The following is a 22,104-nucleotide window of genomic DNA, read 5'->3' as shown; positions in this document are numbered from 1 at the left end:
GGTAAAACTAGTACTTTTTGCTATCTTGGAAAGAGATTAGGTTAGGAAATGAAACTTTCAGGGACAGACTAAAGTATGTCCCAGGTAGGTATTTTGAAGTACCTACCCCCACTCCTTCTCCGTCTAAAGGGGAGTGACTTTTGATGACCTTTAAAAATCTTTGTGTTATGAAACTGAAACCTTGCAGAACATATCTTCTGCTTAAATGAAGTAGCCTACAAGAAAACTGTTTCAGCTTCCCAAATTTGCTTGAATCCAATTTAGGAGGCTTCAAATATCTGAAAATACATTTTCTAAATTTAGAAAAAAAAACATTGTAAAATAGATCTTCTGTTTAAATGAAGTAGCCCACAAGAAAACTGTTTTCAGTTCACATCTTTGCTCGATCCCAATTTAGGAGGTTTCAAATATCTGAAAATACACTTCCTAAATTTAGATCCCAAGAACCCAATGATATGGCTCAAAATTCTACTCAAATAACAGGAATTGCATTTTCAGAATTAAAACCAGAGAAAAGGAAACTGATAACTGAAAGTTAACGCAAAATGTTGTTTTGTCAACATTTTAACAGGTTTAGACCTTCACAGAGTATTTTTTGGGCCCTTGAATCGTTACTGAAAGTTTCATTTTCTAACCCCAACCCCTTTTCAAGATAGCGAAAAGTAGATAAACTAGAATCTTACCAAAACGCTATTTTCCACTTACCTTGCAACCTTGGAACTTGAAACTATAATTACTCAAAACTTGTTTATTGCAGGCAAGTAGTTTAAATGGAAATTTTAAATTCAAAATAAATTAAAATCCATTTGCAGTGATTAGATTGTTGTTAAAAAGTTTTTTTTTGTATTTAAAAAGATTGTATAGGAAATTCCTTTTTTGTAATTTTGGAAAATACACGGCAAAATAAGTCTAAATCAGAATTGTTTCTACATTTAGCAATACGCTTCTTAGAACAATGTTTTTATGATTCAACGTATATTGTTTCAACGACTTAGGAAGGCCAGATATTCCATAATTCAGTAACTATTAGGTCAAGAATATTGCCCGATTATTTTCCTTATCTTTTCATTACGAAGTTTAAAAGGTTGCTGGCGAGTTTAATTATAGTTGCTCCTATCAAATAAAAAAATTGCATTAGCATCGTCGACATTGTTCGGTTCCATTGCAACTGAACCACCATGCAACTGAACCCTCGTGCAACTGAACCTCATTTAACTGAACCCTCGTGCTACTCAACCGCTGTGAAACTCAACCTCATTTAACCTAACCCCCGTGTAATTGAGCCCTTGAGCAACTGAACCCGCGTGCAACTGAACACTCTTGCAACTGAACCCTCGTGCAGCTGAATCACCATACTGTTTTTTCAGTATTCTACAAATACGAGGCATTATCACTGGGTAAAATATAGTTAGATCCTTTGCATGCTCAACCTTGTTGGAATTGTTTTTTTTTTTAAATACAAAACAATTGTGTTTAAAAGTTAATTGTTTTAAAAAGAATTGTTTTTAAAAGTTGTGATATAATAAAATATGCTAACCAAAATTGCAAGTTTGGTTAGTCTGAATAATTTTTTTGCTTAATTTGACTGGTTCATAATAACGAAATTAAATTTAGGCATTAAGGGGAAGTACCGGAGAACAGTCGAACTAGAAAGAACTCTGAAAGTCTATAAATATAATTTGTTTTCAATGCAATAAAGTAAGAACTTTGTTTTTGTAGTATTTAGTCAAGCAGTTCGTGGTAAATAACTGTAAGTAGGGAGCAACCCGGCTCAATAGTAATCGAAACTCTAAAAAACAGATACCAATAGACACATCAAAGAATTGTGTTTTTATGAAGATTTCAAATATATAAGTTTCATCAAGTTTAGTCTTACTCATAAAAAATTATGAGTCTAAAAGAATATTTGCCTTATATTCGAAAAAAAAAGGGGAAACATCCCCCTAAAAGTCATAGAATGTCTTTATGAAAATCACACCATCAGATTTAACGTATCAGAGAACCCTACTTGTAGAGGTTTCAAGCTCCTATCTGCAAAAATGTTGAATTTTGTACTTTTTGCCTGAAGAAAGATCACTGATGCATTTTAATAAATTTTTTTCCCAGGGGTGATCGTATCGACCGATTGGTCCTAGAATATCGCCAAAGGACTCATTTGAATGGAAATTGAAGGTTCTAGTGCCCTTTTTAAGCGACTAAAAACATTAGAGGACAACTAGGCCCCCTCCCACACTCATTTTTTTCGAAAGTCACCCGATCAAAATTTTGAGATAGCCATTTTGTTCAGCATAGTCGAATCATCTATTAACTGTATCTTTAGGTGTGTAATGACCCTTCACAGTCCCCGGGGGAAGAGCTGCAAGTTGTGAACTTTGCCCATTGCTTACATATAATGTTTTTATGGCACTTGGTATTAACCAAGTGACATATAGCAGTCGCCAATTCTGTCGGTCTGTCTGTCGGTCTGTCGGTCTGTCTGTCGGTCTGTCGGTCTGTCTGTCGGTCTGTCTGTCGGTCCCGGTTTTGCTACTTTAGGCACTTCCAGGTAAGCTAGGACGATGAAATTTGGCAAGCGTATCAGGGACCGGACCAGATTAAATTAGAAATAGTCGTTTTCCCGATTTGACCATCTGGGGGGGAGTGGGGGCCCGGTTAATTCGCAAAAATAGAAAAAAATGAAGTATTTTTAACTTATCAGCGGGTATTTGGATCTTAATGAAATTTGATGTTTGGAATGATATTGTGTCTTAGAGCTCTTATTTTTAATCCCGACCGGATCTGATGACATTGGGGGGAGTTGGAGGGGGAAAACCTAAAGTCCCGGTTTTGCTACTTTAGGCACTTCCAGGTAAGCTAGGACGATGGAATTTGGCAAGCGTATCAGGGACCGGACCAGATTAAATTAGAAATATTCGTTTTCCCGATTTGACCATCTGGGGGGGGGGAGAAGGGGCCGGTTAATTCGGAAAAATAGAAAAAATGAAGTATTTTTAACTTATGAGCGGGTGATTGGATCTTAATGAAATTTGATGTTTGGAATGATATTGTGTCTCAGAGCTCTTATTTTAAATCCCGACTGGGTCTGATGACATTGGGGGGAGTTGGAGGGGGGAAACCTAAAATCTTGGAAAACACTTAGAGTAGAGGGATCGGGATGAAACTTGATGGGAAAAATAAGCGCAAGTCCCAGATACATGATTGACATAATCGGAACTTATTTGCTCTCTTTGGGGTAGTTGGGAGGGGGGAGTAAGTCTTAAAAATTAGAAAAATGAGGTATTTTCAACTTACGAACGGGTGATCAGATCTCAATGAAATTTGATGTTTAGAAGGATATCGTGTCTTAGAGCTCTTATTTTAAATCCCGACCGGATCTGGTGATGGGGGCGGGGAGTTGGGAGGGGGAAACCTAAAACTTGGAAAACACTTAGAGTGGAGGGATCGGGATGAAACATGGTGGGAAAAATAAACACAAGTCCTAGATAGATGATTGACATAAACGGAACGGATCCGCTCTCTTTTGGGTAGTTGGGGGGGGGGGGGTTAATTCTGAAAAATTAGAAAAAATGAGGTATTTTTAACTTACGAATGGGTGATTGGATCTCCATGAAATTTGATTTTTAGAAGGATATCGTGGCTCAAAGCTCTTATTTTAAATCCTGAACGGATCTGGTGACATTGGGGGAAGTTTGGGGTGGGGAGACCTAAAATGATGGGAAACCCTTAGATTGGAAGGATTGGGATGAAACTTGGTTGGAAAAATAAGCAAAAGTCTTGCATACGTAATTTACATAATTGGAACGGATCCGCTCAATTGCGGGGGGGGGGGGGTTAATTCTGAAAAATAAGAAAAATAACGTATTTTTAACTTACGAATGAGTGATCGGATCTTCATGAAACTTCATATTTAGAAGGACATCGTAACTCTGATATCTTATTTTAAATCTCAACCGGATCAAACGTAATTGAGGGGGGGGTCAGTTGGGGGGACCGGAAATCTTAGAAAATACTTAAAGCGGTGAGATCAGGATGAAACTGGATGGGAAGAATAGAAACCTGTCTAAGATACGTGACTGACATAACTGGACCGGATCTGCTCTCTTTGGTGGAATTGGGAGGGGGGAGGTAATTTTGAAAATTGAGGTATTTGTAACTTACGAAAGGGTGACCAGATCTTAATGAAATTTGATATTTAGAAGGATCTTGTGCTATAAAGTTTAACTTTAGGTTCTGACCTTCTCACAAGTGCCAAATGAGCTCTTGGCTCTTGGCTCTTCCGACCTCGTCCAAATGAGCTCTTGGCTCTTCCGACCTCGTACCATATGAGCTCTCGGCTCTTCCGACCTCGTCACAAGTGCCATATGAGCTCTTAGCTCTTGTTTGGTTGGGAAGTATAAATGCATTTTCTGGGGGGTGTTTGGGATGGATTTCTACGGGGAGAATCTTCCTTGTGGAGGGAAATTTCTGAGGAGTGAATATTCAGGGATAATGTTGCACTGGCGGGGGGGGGGGGGGTGGTGGTGACAGAATTAATACATAAAATTCTTTTTAATTGTCTTACATTCTCTTTGCCAAATTTTTATGTGGAGAGGTTCTGGGGGAATTATCCAGGGGCTTTTTTTCCGCGTGTTCTCTTTTCTAGGAAATAATTTCCACGGAAGGGGGCATATTTGGAGTGATCAAGAAACCGAAGAATTATGAATACTGAAGTCTTATTCTGAAGAAAGAATGCTAAGAAGAATTTTTCTGGATGAATCGTCCACAAGCAAGCTCTTATTGTTTTTAAAAAGTAGAGCTGTGACAACGAGTCGAACTTTAAGCGTAAAGAGCGAGGTGTTTTGGAGGGGAAATCTCCTGTCATGTACGGAATAATTTCTGTCCGTCTTAAGTTTTAATGTTGCTCCTTGCTTTCAGTTAAAAAAAAACTTGTTTTTGTATTTCATTAAGAAGAAGGAATAACTTAAACTGTTAGCACAAGCTAGTGTTTTTTGTAAAGAACATCAATTTACGCTTTTAATATCATTTTTTCAATGGAATGTGCAATTTGAATGTGATAATTCACATCCCTCGAAAAGATTAAAGCTTGAGTCGGTCTGTAGTAGGGTCTGACCGATATATCGGCCGGTTGATGTTATCGAGCCGATATGCGGGTTAGTGTCATTATCTTTTATCGGAAAACAATGTCGGATATTGGCTGATTTTGTTTGTTATGCACAACTTATCCAGAAAAAGGTGCCAGATTTCCTCAGGTACTTTTGCTTGTCCAGTCCTTGAGGGCAAAGCCACCAGCTAAGTTTGACCATAGTGGGGAGAGCAGTAGATGTAAGTCAAATGAAGTCAAAGTATACTTGTTGTCAGTACTTGTCAATACACACCTGGTGGATCAACGTTCGAAATGTACGGTTATAACGAAGACTTATAACCCATAAGATACTCTGCCCTCGTAACTATGGCTTTCCAATCTAGCCAGAAATTTAAATCAAAAAGTTCTAGAAATTTAAATTTGTACATTTTTTCTCTTTTTTATTCGCCGTATTTAGTCTGCTCTCTATGTCTCTATTTTTTTATTACTCCTTTTTTAAAATTGATTGATAACTTTGATTATTTTACTTTTAGTCCACTTGACGGATGTGATGAAGGAGTTGCAGCAAAACATCAAGTCAACTCACCAAACCTGAGTCGAAAAGTCAGCATTCTTAGCAAGGTTTGTTAATGTTTGAAATTGCGGTGGTGCCACCACAACTATATATATATATATATACATATATATATATATATATATATATATATATATATATATATATATATATATATATATATATATATATATATATATATATATATATATATATATATATATATATATATATATGTATATATATATATATTATGTATTATGGGGAGATGATGTACAACCGAATCTAATGAATGTTATATTTGGAAAGGCATAGAAAAAAGAATAAAGTGATTTGTTCACCTTAACCCAAAAGAGTTGTTCCTTGGGGTATAGTGAATCTCATCATAAAACTATTGGGAGGATAGTATATAATTATGTAGTGACCGATTGAAGTGAATGTATAAGTAGTGTCTAGTTCCCAAATATTTCGAAGTTTATTTTACCTTAGTCTGAATACTGAGGAAATAATTTAGGTGGTAATTCATGTAAATATACGGGATTAGGAGGTGAAATTCATTTTAAAAATCGGGGGGAGGGCTTGTAATTTTCGGTTATTCAATGAGCGTACCGAAAAAAATATTTTTTTAAAAATTTTGAAATATCAATAGGAGAAGGGGTATAAAACATGGGAAGGGATGTAAATTCCCCCTTCTATCCCAATTGTTACCCCTGGATAGTATCCAAATAATCATTTTTATTTATCTACAAAAAACAAAACAAAAAACACTTAGTATGCTTGAAGGTTAAATCAAGAATTAGGATGGCTATTTTCTGAATTATTAAATTAATGTCGTGTAGTCACTTTACTTATGAATAAGACGCGTTAAAATTCATAGCTTGGTTTTTATTCCATTTTTGATTAGTTTTTACTAATTTTTCTGTAACTGTGCAGTTAATTGACACCTTCCTCTTTTTCCCTTTTTAATTTAATCGATCAATGAACAAGAAATGCTTGTGAACTGGCTAGAGGGAGGAGCTTTTTTTTGGGGGGGGGAGGTTGATTTTCTGATTGGTTTCTAATAACATAAGCTAATAAATTCCTTTTTTGTGACTCTTTTCTTAATCCTGTTAATTCAAAACTACAAAACAAGGAGCATCATGCTTTTGGTTTTTGGTTCTGAATAACTTTTTATTTCTGAAGGAAAAACCTGCTTTTTCAGGTATGTGGCTGCAAAAGTTGCAGCTAGATATTGCAAACCTGCTCCAATGACTGCCAACCTGTAGCGACATAAGCCAAAACCTGCTGCAAAACATACAGACTTTACTTGCTGCTTTTACTTTACTGAGACCCTATGTTCCAAAACCTGTTTCAAACCCACAAACGGCAGCCTCAAAATAAAAAACCTGCTTTTCCTTCCTCCTCTTCTTCATTATCTCGTAATTGTGGATAATTATGTTAATAATTAACAAACGTAACTATGTTGAAGAAGTCTCCTTCCAGTTATCATTTGAAAATATTTTTGAAATCTTGCCTTGATTTCAGACATGGATTGTTGTCTTTCTGTTTATAAATTTCATTAATTTCGCTCCTAAACATTGCTGCCAAAAAAACCTCTTGCCTTCCTTTGTGAAAATGCTTGATTATTTAGAGAAAGACGAACTTGATTATTTTTTTAAGGAGTCGGAGTTTACTTGTCTTTATCAGTTTGACTAGCTAACCTCTTTGAGACGACACAAATGTTTCATATTTTTTTTTCTCCAGAGAAGAAAACTGATAAAGAAAACGAATAAAGTCTATAAAGGGGCTGCTAGGAGTCGTATGTGGCTTTATAAAATATTCGGTCAAAAAAATAGGCTTCAAACCGAAAGCCCCAATAGTAACATATTAATCTGCATATATATATATATATATATATATATATATATATATATATATATATATATATATATATACATAAAAGTTAGTTAGTAAGGGGCAATGTAAGTAAGGGCAAGCATTTTAATCCATCCTTCTCCCCTCCTTGAAAATCACATAGTTTTTCCTCTTTTTCCTATTATATTTCTAGTTGAATCACATGTGAAAATCACATGGTTTTTCCACTTTATCCTATTATATTTCTAATTGAAAACCATATAAATTCGGATCTAAATAATTACAAATATAAATCAGTCCCTTAGACAATGACTCACGTTTCCCTTACCACCAGGGATCCATTCTATTCTTCTTATAATTGCAGGGATACCAACCGTCAACGTCTGTTTCCCGCACACCAAGCATGGTACAGCGCTCCATTTCCTCTACTTCCAAAGTGTCAAGCAGCTCATCATTGAAAGAAGAAGACGAAGAAAATCAAGAAAGTAGTTTAGTTCAGAGAAATGCTGACGTAGACCTTGATATTATCAACAAGGTTACGTCTAGAATAAATCACTCTTCTGACCTTAACTCTAGTGGAAATTTCACACTGATCAAAAAAGCAGAGAAAGAGGATAAATGGTGGTCCCCTACTCACACAATGGATAGTGGATATAGTGGTAGTTTGAGTGGGAAGAAAGGGAAGCAACTGTTTACAAGCGTTTTCTTAGTCCCAGAAGAAGGTCAGCCTGATTCTCTAGTTTCAGACGCAGGAGAATCATTAGTGAGTGACACTACTGAATCTACGCTGGGTGGTTTGATTAGACATGTTCTTTCTAGTGTGGATGATATACGAGGGCGTTATCCAGAATTAGAACTTTTTGAAAAGAATATTGCAGTTCTTTCTCACCTGGTTAAGGTTTGTATTTACTCTTATTCAGTTACTATTTCAATATTTACTATATTACCATTTGCTAGTTTTATATAATTACTATCTACTACCTATCATTCAAATCAATTACTATATTAATCTTGTACTATTGAATTTTCATTTAGATCGATTACTACTGCTATTCCATAGCTACTATTCCTATTTCATCTTGAAAGAGACAAATTTCCTGAGTATTAAAAGGATAGCAAGATTTGTCAGGATTGCAGCGGCACATCGGGAGCGTTTTCTTTAAATAGTATTAATTAATTTTAGTTAATTTGTTGTTTGTTTTTTGTTATGTAAATTTCTTATGGCCCACGGGCTTTTTCTGGAATAAATTATTATTATTATTATTATTATTATTATTATAATATCTTAATCAAAGGCTTTTGAGTACTATAGAAACCAATCAATAATATATAAAAAGTGATTTTGTTTTAGTAGAATACACGTTATGTCATATTTTCTTGTCATGCCACGTCATTCTCATCTATCTATTTTTCTCCTCATTGTTACGTCAATACACGTCATGCCACATCTTCTTGGTGCGCAATGCCATTGTCATTTTGTCATTTATCTTAATGTTTTCGTGTCAATGCACGTCATGTCATATTTTCTTGTCCTGCCATGTTATTCTCGTTTAGCTTTTTTCTTGTCATTGTTACGTCAACACACTTCATGCCAGCTCTTCTTGGGGCGCCGTGTAATTGTTATTTTGTCATTTTTCTTATTGTTGTCATGTCAATACACTTCATGCCATATTTTCTTATCCTGCCATATCATTCTCATTTTGCTATTTTTCTTGTCATTGTCACTTCAATACGTTTCATGCCACCTTTTCTTGGTACGCAGTGTCATTGTTATTTTATCATTTTTGTTATTATTGTCAGGTCAATACACGTCATGCCATCTTTTTTTTGCAATGCCATGTCATTGTTATTGTTATTGCCATGTCAATACATGCAATACCATCTTTTCATCGTCATGCCCTTTCTCTTTGTTGACAGAATACACGTCTTGCCGTCTATTGAAATCTTTGACAAATATTGGAAAAATAAATAACGCATTAATCATAAATAAAATAGATTAGATTATGTTACATTTCCTAACATAGTATTCCTATACAGTCAATAAATCCATTGACACAGAAAATGAAATAAATCCACTAAATCTAATAAAAATATTATTTCATGGACTTCATTAAATACTATTTCTATGGACAGTTCATCATAGTATCAAACTGCTTGAGAAAAAAGTCGTCCTAGTCAATTTGATGGTGCCCTGAATTTGAGATCCTTTGTCCGAAAGAGCGAGGGTTCGACTCCTGGTGTGGCCTTTAATTTGGTTGTGAACGGGGGTCAGTGGCGTGACTCTGTAAGCTCGAAAATAGTCAACCCAGCTCTAAATGGCTATATGGGGAAATCTGGGGTAGGTAAGCAGGGTGGGCGTGTGAAAGCGCAGGATGGCTGACCCCTACTTCCCCTCTCCCTCCCATTGCAATTAAATCGTGTAGAGTCTTGAAACTTGAGGGTCTCAAGGACCTTGTATTCTTATTCTTTAAACTTCATTCAACTGCGGAAAAGCTCCCTGCGCCTTGAGTATTGCTCTTTCACACCTTCAGTGCATTAGTCTTCTTGACTAAACCTGCTAACTGGGTATGAGTAGTTGCTGAAACGGTCAGTTATCTGAGTACCTACCAATACCATTTCTCATGGCAGGAACCCAAAAATTGCAAAGATCAAATCATTCTGCTAACGTTTTTACTGTGGACACTTAAAATCACCTGCTTTGTCTAGATTCAAGGTAATTTTAATCTACCTATTGGATACTATATTCTGGGATAGCCTATGCATTATTGCTAAGGAAAAGATCAAAGGGTTATTCATAAAAATAGGGACAAAAATGTCACTGCTTACCTCTTGTTCACCAAAGCAACTCCTAACCTAACCTTGCTTCCTACTTCAATAACGGTGATATTGCTCTTAGAATTCACGCTAAATGTCAAAGAATAGGGACAGTTTGTAAGAGTGGACAATATCGCTATTGTCGGGAAAAAAAGATCACCAACGCCGTGTAGCGTTGAAAATTCTAAACGTTTTTTCAAGCTTTTTAGATCTGTTTTCCCTAAAACTGAAATCAGACACTTATTATTACAGTAATATTACCAGTTACACTAATTTTGCTTCACTACTGCACTAGAAAATGCCTATCGCTAGATAACATTAGTGTTTTTTTTATCGTTGATAGTGCCTGTTTCCACTTTTATAAGCTACCCATTCTCTTCTCTAATCACTTTAACGTCTGTATCTGGTATACAATACGAAGATGTAACCTTATTTAAAGCTAAATCGAATGCCTACTCTTCTATGTCTGTCAATGTGGGTTCTGTGCCCATTACTATACTGTTCATCCGATCAACAAAAACTTTAAGAATTGATGGGTATACTTCTGGCAAGATATTGGGTATAATTTTTTTTCACCGAAGGGGGAATCTTTGTAGGTTAAAATTTTCAAATACTTTTAAAGTTAAAAATCCGATCACTGTTAATATAAAAAGAAACTTTCCTGAGGGAGAATATTCCGGGAGGAGACTTTTTTCGCAAGGTGAAATTTTCTACGGGGGAATTTTCCGGAGGTGGGGATTTCCTTTGAATTGCTTTTATTTCGAGATTGCAGAAACACGCAACGGGTTAGCTAGTAATCTATAAAACTCAGGACTAAAGGGGCCTGAAAATTTAGACGAATCTCAAATAGACGTACGCGATAATTCGCCGTGCGTTAAAATGAACGGATGACCCAAAATTTGACCTTGGGGTTGTGTCTCTTTAACATCCTATTCCATTTCCCCAACTAGGCTTATGGACATATTGTCCTTGTCTTACATAATCATTTGGGGGATAATCCCGAACAATAAAATTCCTAACATTAAAACTATATTACTACAGAATGGCTGTGAAAATGCACGAACCATCTAAAGAATGTCTATCGAATTTAAATTTTTGAGCTTTTTAGATAGTTTCTCATTATAGACTATTTCTTTCCTGAAAAAAAAAATCTGATTGTTAGTTTAACATAAATATACTGATATTTATTCCTTAAAGTTTTGAATTTTTTAATTATTTAAATTAAAAAAAGAAAAAATTTAAAATGTATTTTGTTTTCTGCTCTATACACAAATTTAATTAAAAATGACCTTACGAAATATTATAAAAAAAACAATAGATATTAACACAGAACCTGTTTACAAATAGAGCTATAAGATAAAACGTGTTTTTAAATCATTTTCTTTCATTTCAATGAATTGCCTCGTTTCATAACAATTTATTTATCAGTCCTGGTTGAACTTCGCTAAAGTAAGGATGCTGGGACTTTTGAAAAACTGTTCATTTTAGTTTTATTTATTTTATCCTCTTGTAAGTTGTTTTTTCTTATTTGTATTGCTGAGGACGGCCCTTGGACATAGGGCCGAAATATTCATTCTAATTTGTTTCCCACTGTCTTAAAAGATTCCCTATTGTTCTTCTTGTTTTTGGTGTTTGGGTAGAGGTTTCCTAGGAGGGGGTAGCTTCTTAGCCCCCTGTCCCTTTGGATATGCCCCTGCCTAAAGCAGCAAAGACTTTGCGATATTACTGCCCAATAGCTGAATATCAATGGAATTCTAGTTTTATTTTCTTGACAGGTGATCTACTCTACTGCAGGACGAAAAACTTATGATCTCTCTCTCTCTCTCTCTCTCTCTCTCTCTCTCTCTCTCTCTCTCTCTCTCTCTCTCTCTCTCTCTCTCTCTCTCTTTCTCTCTGTTTTTGTATTAATCTTTTCTATGGCCTCCTTCTATGAGAAATGTTTACCCTTGGGTCTTAGTGGATGAGGATTGAACTTGGTCAATCGGCCATAAAACAAAATGCACAGGTAATAATTTATCATTAACAAACATCATTAATTTTTATTGTTATGTTTCAAGGTGGTTTTAACAGGAAGCAGTTAATTAGTATCAGTGTATTTCAGTGGTTAGCTCTTGAATAAAATATACTTGAAAATTGCCCTGTGCTTTTTTTTTTTTTTTGCAAGTACAACCGTTAACAAAAGAAGAAGAAAAAAAAAACGCCACTTAATATTCTTTAATTGGGTTTTTGCTTGTATAAAATACTTCATATTTCTAAATTCCAAATACTTCCAAAATTGTATCCAGAAATACGAGAAGGTTTGATTTCCTATGTGTGGCCTATCTTTCAGTTGTGTGTGCGTGGAAATAGTATCTATTCTCGGGATAACTAAAGAAAGTTGTGAAGCTTTTCATGAGAAAGCTGAATGAAAGACTTTATAGTAGGCCGAAGGAAAGTAGCTGAAGGAAATATATACTAGGGTGAAGTAGGCTTCAGCCTACAGTAGGCTGAAGGAAAAAATTTTAGGACAGATCATGAGTGAATCTTCTCCCGCATCAAAAGAAATATGAGTAGCTTCTGATTTTTTCGGCTATTCACCCTGTTCTGGCTTGCAATAATCCCCCCTCTCCCATAAAAATATGTTTAGCTTCTGATTTCTTAAAATTAATAATATATTTTTCGCACTGTTTTTTTTATTTTATCTATTTATTTAATTTTTAGCATGATTCAAGCAGACCTGACTCTCGGACCTCAAATGCCAGTTCAGCTGTTGTGTCAGCTCTTGAAGCATTCGACTTCCTCAATCTCGAAGACGAAGATGAGAATAAAGGAGATAGAGGCTCTCTCTCTCCAGTTGAGAGGCAGTTAAAAAATCGAACCAATCATCTTTCTCGATCTAACTCTGGGACCAATAGTGAGTCCTGTTCGAGGTCAAGTTCCGCAACAAGGGATACGAGTTTGTCTCCTAGCTTGTCATCAACGTCCCAATGCTCCACGGGTAATGAACAGCTTGATTTGGCTTTGAAAGTTCACTTGGAATATTCGAAAGAACTTTGTGAGGTAAATATTTTTTTTAATGAATGTACTTGTATTAATGAGGGGAAAAGGGTCAATCCTCGTTAATTATCAGTTCGAAGGGACTTATCTTTGCTTGGTGACAAGACAGAAAAACAGCTTTAATTTCTTTATTTTATTCGGCAGACTGTTTTACTCTTTTATACCGATAAATGATTATATTATCGATAATCAAATTGAATTGCAATGTACTATTTAAAATGTTTAGCACAAACACCCTTCTTCAGCGAAATTTATTACAAATATGGCAATTATTGGTGATGTCATTCATATAATTCTTTAATTATTATTTTCTTTTGTTCATGCATAAAATGATAGCTAAATTAGGACTAATGAGCCTAAATGAAAAAGCATTATCGTCATTACATATGCCTTGCTTTCATTAGAAAGAAGTTAAAAAACGGAGGGTTTTTGATTGAAGTAAACATTGAAGTTGAAACGAAAATCATTGTTTCTTAGCCTTTTACAAAATACGCCTGTAAAATTAGTGCGAATTAACAGACTATCGATATTTTTGGATGTTTATTGGATTATGCAGAACATGTGCTTTACTGAAAACACAAAAACCACACATGAAAACCAAGAATGCATGGTTTTTTCCCCGTAAAAATATCAAACAGTTCGTGGTAACAAACTGTAGTAAGGAGCGACCCGGCTCAATAGTAACCGAAACTCTTAAATGGAATTTTCATAAAGATAGTTACATCAAACGAATTGCATTTTGATGCTGATTTTAAATATTTAAGTTTCGTTAAGTTTAGATTTGTCCATCAAAAGTTACAAGCCTGAGAAAATGTGGAATTTTGCATTTTTTGCCACAAGACAGATCACGGATGCGTGTCTATTTGTTTGTTTTTTTGTTTTGTTTTTTTTCCCAGGGTGATCGTATCGACCCATTGGTCCTAGAATGTCGTGTGAGGGCTCATTCTAACGGAAATGAAAAGTTCTAGTGCCATTTTTAAGAGACCAAAAAAATTGGAGGGCACCTAGGCCCCCTCCCACGCTCATTTTTTGCCCAAAGTCGCCATACCAAAATTTTTAGATAGCCATTTTATTCAGCATAGTCAAAAAACCTAATAACTATGTCTTTGGGGTTGACTTACTCCCCCACTGTCCGCGTGGGAGGGGCTGCAAGTTACAAACTTTGACCAGTGTTTATACATAGTAATGGTTATTGGGAAGTGTACAGACACTTTAAGGGGGATTTTTTTTGGTTGGAGGAGGGGTTATGTGGGGGTATCTTTCAATGGAGGAATTTGTCATGGAGGAAGAAAATTTCCATGAAGGGGGTGTAGGATTTTTTAGTATTTTAAAATAACAATGAAAAAATAAATATAAAAAAGTTTTTTCAACTGAAAGTAAGGAGCAGCATTAAAACTTAAACCGAACAGTAATTATTATGTACACTAGAGGTTCATCTCTTCCTAATACCTTGCTCTTTACGCTTAAGTAACTTTATTAATTTCAACATTCTACGGCCTTTGTGATTCAAGGGACATTCTTAAGGAATTGGGACAAAATTTAAGCTTTAGTATAAAGAGCGAGGTATTGACGAGGTGGTGAACCCCCTCATATACGTAATAAAAACATGCGAATATATAGGTTTCTTAAGTAAGCTAATTCGTAAGTTATGTATATTTTTACTAATAAAAACGTTAGTGCATACGGCGTCAAATCGACGGTGCAGTTGCTGGATATTTTTACTGGATCTTTAAAGGTGTACTTAATATAATCAGAAATAATATTTTCGGTGTATTTTTTTAAGTTATCATGAGCTACAACGTAGTAAAAAGCAAACCATTGCCAACAATACTCGAAAATTTAAAAGTGCATTTTCTAAGAAACCGAGTTGTGAGGGACGCTTCTGAAAATTGTTAGCTAAGGACATTCGTTATCTCATAAGTTTATTTCCCTTGTCTAAGAAAAGAAAAGTGTTTATTGACCTCAACTTTCAAAGTAAAAAACAAGCTTAGTGTTCTTGACTCAGTTGTTGTTGCTAAGTTCTCTGAACAAGGTCTGCATTACAAATAGTAATTACCAAGTTTGTGACCCATTTTCTACATAAAATAGAATTATTCAAGTCAATTACTCAAATAGGAAAGTTGTCAACTGTTTTGTAATTTAGCTTTTAATTTAATTTCTGACCCCAATCGTAGTAAATGATCTCGCCAAATTTTGTTGGTGGATGGAATGGGGGAGGCTTTACATTTAATACGCAATTGTCATTTTTCCACACTGTTTAACGAAAATGAGGAAAATCTTTTATATTTAATTAAACTGAGGAAATTCTAACTATATGGTTTTGTCTTTTCCAGTATAACTGCATCCAACCCCCCCTCCAATACTTGATTATATAGCCAGGTCCTTTTAACAGTATACTCGTGAAAAAATTTACTATTTTGGTCTTTTTTTATTCTTATTTATTTTTTATGTTTATTCATATGTATATTGAGGAGTGACGCCCCTCGAGGATATTCTAGCCTAGTAAACGATACTGCATTCGCACGGGATTCTGATTAATGGATCATTCTTCTGGGCTTGGTCTGTTTTGACGGGCATTTTCGGGCTAAAAAACCTCTTCCTAGCTAATTTATGGTCAATCGGCTACCTCCCCGTAGTAGCATAATATTTGTAGGCATGAATATATAACGAGTTGGAGGTAGTAGGCTTGAGACTGTCTGTGCAGGCTTTCGACTCTTGTTGATAGAGGAGCATCACTAAGTGGTGAAAACCATGTTGTGACCATGATGGGCCCAGTATTGCACAAAGCCTCCATTCATACTGGAGGTCCCAGGGACTTCTTGCTGCCCGGTTCTAAGCCAGCTTAAGCGCTTCGGTGTAGATTTAAGAAGATATGTTGACCTCCCTCCTACACTGGTATCCGATATCACTGCTTAAAGCAAATAATTTCAATGATCTAAAAAACATGAAAATTGGAACTTGGATCATATAGATATTTTGACTGAAGAATTCAGAAGATTTAAATTGGACTTATTAGGAGTTTCAGAAACTCATATCCCAGGGGTAGGAAGCATGAAATTAGGTGACATAGAATTTGTTTACTCAGGCAGGAAGGATGAGATACATGAGATATCATGATGTCATGATATGAGATATCATTATGAATAAGCAAGCTGCTAAGTCTTATTAGGTTTGGAAGGTATCAATAATAGAATACTAATCGCTCATTTTATGATTAAAAAGTTCAGGGTATCAGTTACAGTAGTATATGCCTCTGTTGAACGGACTGACGGAAAAGTGACAGATTATATGAGAACAAAATGAATGTAAAGAAACTGGAGAAAGCATTAAATTATGAACTAAGGAGGTGTGAAGTGGAAGCCATGGATAAAGTTCCCGAGGATCTGGAAGATGGAGCTAGACGGCATAATTGTAAAATATTGTACTGGCATTATCAATATGGACTTGTCCCAGTTAAAGATAGGAACGGGGCCACACAGTTAAAGATGGGAACGATAGGCAGAATAGTTTGAGAATGTGCTAAACGAAATACTGTTGCAAGAAAAGATAGAGAAGAAAATGAAAAAGTTTGTTATACCTTGGATGTGAAGGAAGATTTGTTTTGTGAGGAAGAATTAGTGACAATACTGAAAAGATTTTTGCAAAACTTGTTTTGAATTTTTAACCGTATAATATTAATTTATTAACTTATCCTTGAAGTGTGTAAACGACCTTAGCCGTCACGTTGGAAATATTATTTTGTTTGCTAGCTTTGAGCAGTGTTTTCTTAGTCCCAGAATATATTGTTGCTTGAAAATCATTAGGCTATTCGGAAGTTCCTAGTCACACCATATATATCAAATTAACATTTATATCAAATTAATATTATTATATTATATAAAATTAACACGTTTTTTGCCTCGTTTTTACTTTGTTTGCCTTGTTTATATTGGTAACGTATCTTATTGACACTTTGTTTTCTAACATTTGTGAAGATCTAACCATAGCCAATTGCTTGCCACCGGTGCCGTTAATTAACGAAAATTTAGGGATGGATGGGATGTGTTATTTTTCTATGAAAATCCCCCCCCCCCCAAAAAAAAATCAAAATCTAGAGGGGTGTGCAAAAAATTTTGGCCACCCATTGACGCCACTATGTTCAAATGGTATTATTTATATCCAGGCAGACTTCCTAATAGGTTAGTCTTTTTTTGAAAGATACAAACCAAAGAACTGGGCCCTTAGTTATCTCTTTACGAAATTTCAGTTGCCCTTTAACACTGGAAATAGAAGGGGAGCTCACAGTTATGCATGAAATGAAGTGGAATCTTCTACATTCTTTCAAAGGGGACAGCAAACCTCTGATCAACAGGCTTGCAATGTCGATGCAATGCCGATGGATATTTCAATTTTAAAAATTTTACAAAAAAAAATTCATATTTGAAGAATTAGTTCTACGATATCCACATAGGCTAATACTAACTAATTCCAAGTTGGCGCCTATTGAAGATTTTGTTTTTACTTGCGATTTTTTTTTTCGTTTTTTCTTCTTTTTTTGTGACGACCCATAAACCATCTCTCTATTCTTCAAGTAACGTGCTAGAAAAAAGGGGGGGGGGCACATCAGTGCTTCCCGTGTAAAAAAAATCGGTATTATAAACCCTGTGTCAGGGGTTTTCAACAATGCTGATGGCAATGATTTACACTTTTATTTTGATTTGACGCGGGTTTCAGCTTCTTTTTCGAAATTCTTACTAAATTGTTTTCATAATTACAAATTATTATGAGTTATTATTATGGTTATTATTTCTGAATCAGCATCCATTGTGAAATGTCTCTCACCACTCGGTTTCTTAGAAAGCGCACCTTTAAATTTTCGGTTATTGTTGGCAATGGTTCGCTCTTTAATAGCTTCCAGCTCATGATAACTTTAAAAAACGCGTTTAAAAATTTTATTTTTTATAATTAATTTGGCTCTGGAGCTCATCAATGGCTCTAGAGGATTTTCTTTTATTTGAAAATCTATTTTGCGACAAAATACAAAACCAAAGTTTATTTTTAGACAACAATTTATGGGGAATCCCACTTATTTAAAATGACGATTTTAAGCTTGTATTCTATTGAATTTTTTTTCGCTTTTTTTTCTTGAACAACTTTAATGTAATAATGACTATACTATGTAGTTCTTCCTGAACTTTAGCCTCCTCCCCTACTGGAGACTCTGTCCCCTCCTCAGATTTTCTGGGTGTGATCCTCATTTCAATAGTTGTGTTTTTGCAAAACTTGTTTTGAATTCTTTCATAATATTAACTCATTAACTTATCCTCGAAATGCCTAAGCGACCTTATCCATCACGAACGTTAGAGATATTACTTTGTTTGCTAGCCATAAGCAGTGTTTGATTAGTCCCAAAATCAAATAGATATTTTGTTACTGGGAAATCGTTATGCTAGTCACAAAATGATTTTAGTCACACCATAGGTACTATACTAATGTGTATTTTTACTTTGTTTACCTTGTTTACTTTGTTTACTTTTTACTTTGTTAGCTTATCATATTGACACTTTTTCGAAAATTTTTACTGAAAGTTCTAACTATAATCATTATATCATTAACTATATATCATTAACTAACTATAATCATTATAATCATTATATAATAACTATAATATGTACCCTCAGTGGCGTCAATTCACAAAAAGGTTGGGAAAAAGGAGGTATTTTTTAAATGGAAATATCCACCCAAAAATCCAAAAGTATTTCTGAAAATCTAGGGGGAAGGAAACAATCTGGACTCCTCACTGGTCCTGCTCTTTTCAAATAGTCTTCTTTTTATCGAGGCAGATTTCCAATGGAATCAATATATGAAAACTTGGAGTGGGGGCAATTTTTCTTTTTCTCAGTTTTTTAAATGAATGTACCAAAATAGGACATTTTCAATGAAAATACCCCACAAAATTTCTCAAGGCAGTTTCTCACCTGAATGTAAAGATGACCCCAGATATTTTTTTTTTACGACGAACAGAGTAAAAGCACGGAAATCAAATACGATTCTTTTAAAGTGCTTGTTTTTATTAGTATGTTTTCTTCTTATTTTTGTGTTCTTCAATTTATTTTCTTGATTTGTATATTTTTATGAAACTGTGTTTGTTCGCTGTTTTCCAATTCCTAATTAAATCACTTTTCTATTCATTTGATTGAAACCTTTCCCCACTACACAAATTGAAAATTTCAGTGACCTAAGGAACATATCACTATTCGAGTCAATTGGCCCTAATCGGCCCTTGTCGCTGCACAATGTATTGCTAACATAAATAATGAATTGCTAGCATAACTGCAAGTTAATGATATAAGCTCATTTCAAGCTCCGATTTCAATTATTATTTTTCTATTTTTAAAACAAAACCAATATGCATCCTTTGAAACACTTGTTATTTTGCTAATTATCCTGCAAAATTTTTGTCAGTTTTTTCGTGATCTTAACTGTTTACTATAAACTTAACCACAAAGCTTAAAAATAAGTCTAATTTAGGCGCCAATATTTCATAGTCTTTTCTGATTGTTTCTTAATTTTAGAGGCTTGGCGTCTACGGTCCGTTAAACAGCAGAGAATCAGAAGCTCTTCATCATCTTCATCAACAGGGGAAGATTTTGTCAAAGATCTTGAAAAATGTTAAATGTGGTACTACCTCCGTAACTGGAATGTCTGAGCTCGAGTCACATAAATCATTACAGGTAAAAAAAAAATGTGTTATTAAAAGTGATTACTTTATACTTTTTGGTATTAGGAGCATCAAAACTCGATTCTTTTGATGCGTCTATTGTTATCAAGACTCTGTTTTTTAGAGTTTTGGTTACTATTGATCTTGAAAAATGTTAATTGTGGTACTACCTCCGTAACTTGAATGTCTGAACTGGAGTCACATACGTCATTACAGGTAAAAAAAAATATGTTATTACAGTTGATTACTTTGTGTTTTTAGGTATTAGGAGCATTGAAACTCCTATTCTTTTCATGTATTTATTGTTATCAAGGCTCTGTTTTTTACAGTTTCAGTTACTATTGAGCCGGTTCGCTCCTTACGTACAGTTCCTTACCACGAACTGTCTAATTCCTGTTTCTAAACTTTTGCTTGCGAAAACGATCTAGCGGTTTTCATATATATACTCTGGCTGGTATGTCAGAAAAGGAAATTGTCTGAAGTCTTCAATGGCCTTGATTGGGGAGGGGGGTACAGGGGAGGTCATATGTATACCCCTAGGCTTTTTGCTCCAACCTATATTTTGCCCCCTACAAAAAATATAAATCTGCCCCCCCCCTCTCCCGCCTCACTCTAGATTTTGAAAATATATTTTTGCCACCCCTTAATTTTTGCGAATTGAAGACACTGAAAGTTTGCCTGGAAAAGAAACTATTTCAATACAGTGATGCCAATTGGTGTGGGCAGGGGAGTTTTCCTGCCCCCTAGATTTTGATGCCCCTCACCTAGATTTTGAAAAACACCTTTTAAGAGAGGGAGTTCTTTCAATGAAAAATTTCTTTTTTGGTATTTTCTTTGAAAAAAAGGAAAAAAAAACTAAATTTGCTTTCCCCTCTAGATTTTGAAATGTATACTTCGCTCCCCTCTAGATTTTTTAATTCTTTTAAAAAAGGTATATGAACACAGTGACGCCAATAGTGGGTGGCGGGGGAGGACCTGTGCTCTCTAAATTTTTCTTGTCCCAAAATTTTCCAGATTTTCAAAAATACTGTTTTAGGGGGGTGGAAGTATTTTCAAAGAAAATTTGTGTATTTGTTATTTTCGTTGAAAAAATAGAAAAACGACAAATTCACTCCACCCCCTAGATTTTGGAAAACGCCTTTTGTGCTCGTCAAAATTTTCGCGAATTGATGCCACTGAAAGTCTGCTGCTGGGACAAAAAGAAGAAGAAAAAGAAGATTATTTTCACACAATGATGCCAATTGCTCCCTAGATGTCTTCCCATTTAGAAAAGCACCTTTTTTTATTTTAATTAGGATTGGAAAATTAATAAATGAAATGAGCCAGTGAAACCCAAAAGAGAGGAGAAAATAAAATAAAATTTCAAGTAAAGCTTAAAACGAATAGAAATTACCACAAACAGGAATAGGGATAAAGCCCCTATGCCTTCTAAGGGCTATAGTGTCATTTGCGTTCGCAAAAATTAAACATAATTTAGACGTTTTCTCTGTTATTACGTTAATATATTGAAATTTGTTGAAACTTCCAGGAGTAAATGTTATTCTATATTAAACAGACAGTCTACTTTCACTAGTGCTTTTCATTAATTTTGACTAGTGTATTTTTTTTCTTTTTCTCTTATTGATGTTATGATACATAAAAATCCACTGCTTGAAATTTGATATTTTGCCAATATTGCTTTAAAGTTCGTGTACCAGTTGAATTTAAGTGTATAACACCCTTTCTAATATTTTCGTGAGTTGTAACAATTTTTTCGATTGCAATTTAAAAAAGATACAAAAAAGGTGCATTTTTATCAGTACATCAATTAGAAATTTGTCTTTATTTTAAACTGATTTTTTCTTTATTTTAAACTGATTTTTTCTTTATTTTAAACTGATTGACGATTAAACCTATAACAATTTTATTTAAACGATGAACCGATGAAACCAGTTTTGTCGATTGAAGGAACGGGTTTTGCAGCCCTAACCCGTAATAGAAGCCAACCCCTGACTCCTGTCAGAACGTTGTGACCTATGTGTGACCATGCGGAATTTCCTTATCTTTCTTTCATTGAGCGACCAG

General features: G+C 34.9%; 1 protein-coding gene across 9 annotated transcripts in view; it reads left to right on the top strand.

The window, feature by feature from the left end:
- The window catches only part of LOC136025657 (rho family-interacting cell polarization regulator 2-like), a 157,657-nt gene that overhangs the window by 91,015 nt on the left and 44,538 nt on the right, over window positions 1-22,104 (top strand). For all 9 annotated transcript variants that reach the window (XM_065701647.1, XM_065701652.1, XM_065701642.1 and 6 more), the window contains 4 exons: window positions 5,617-5,704; window positions 7,855-8,388; window positions 13,005-13,343; window positions 19,895-20,053. In XM_065701647.1, coding sequence (XP_065557719.1) covers window positions 5,617-5,704; window positions 7,855-8,388; window positions 13,005-13,343; window positions 19,895-20,053 — 1,120 coding nt within the window. The remainder of the gene's footprint in view (window positions 1-5,616; window positions 5,705-7,854; window positions 8,389-13,004; window positions 13,344-19,894; window positions 20,054-22,104) is intronic.

This window comes from Artemia franciscana, chromosome 1 (genome assembly GCF_032884065.1).
Source record: "Artemia franciscana chromosome 1, ASM3288406v1, whole genome shotgun sequence".
Classification (NCBI taxonomy): domain Eukaryota; kingdom Metazoa; phylum Arthropoda; class Branchiopoda; order Anostraca; family Artemiidae; genus Artemia; species Artemia franciscana.
This window is presented reverse-complemented; position numbering and strand designations above follow the sequence as displayed.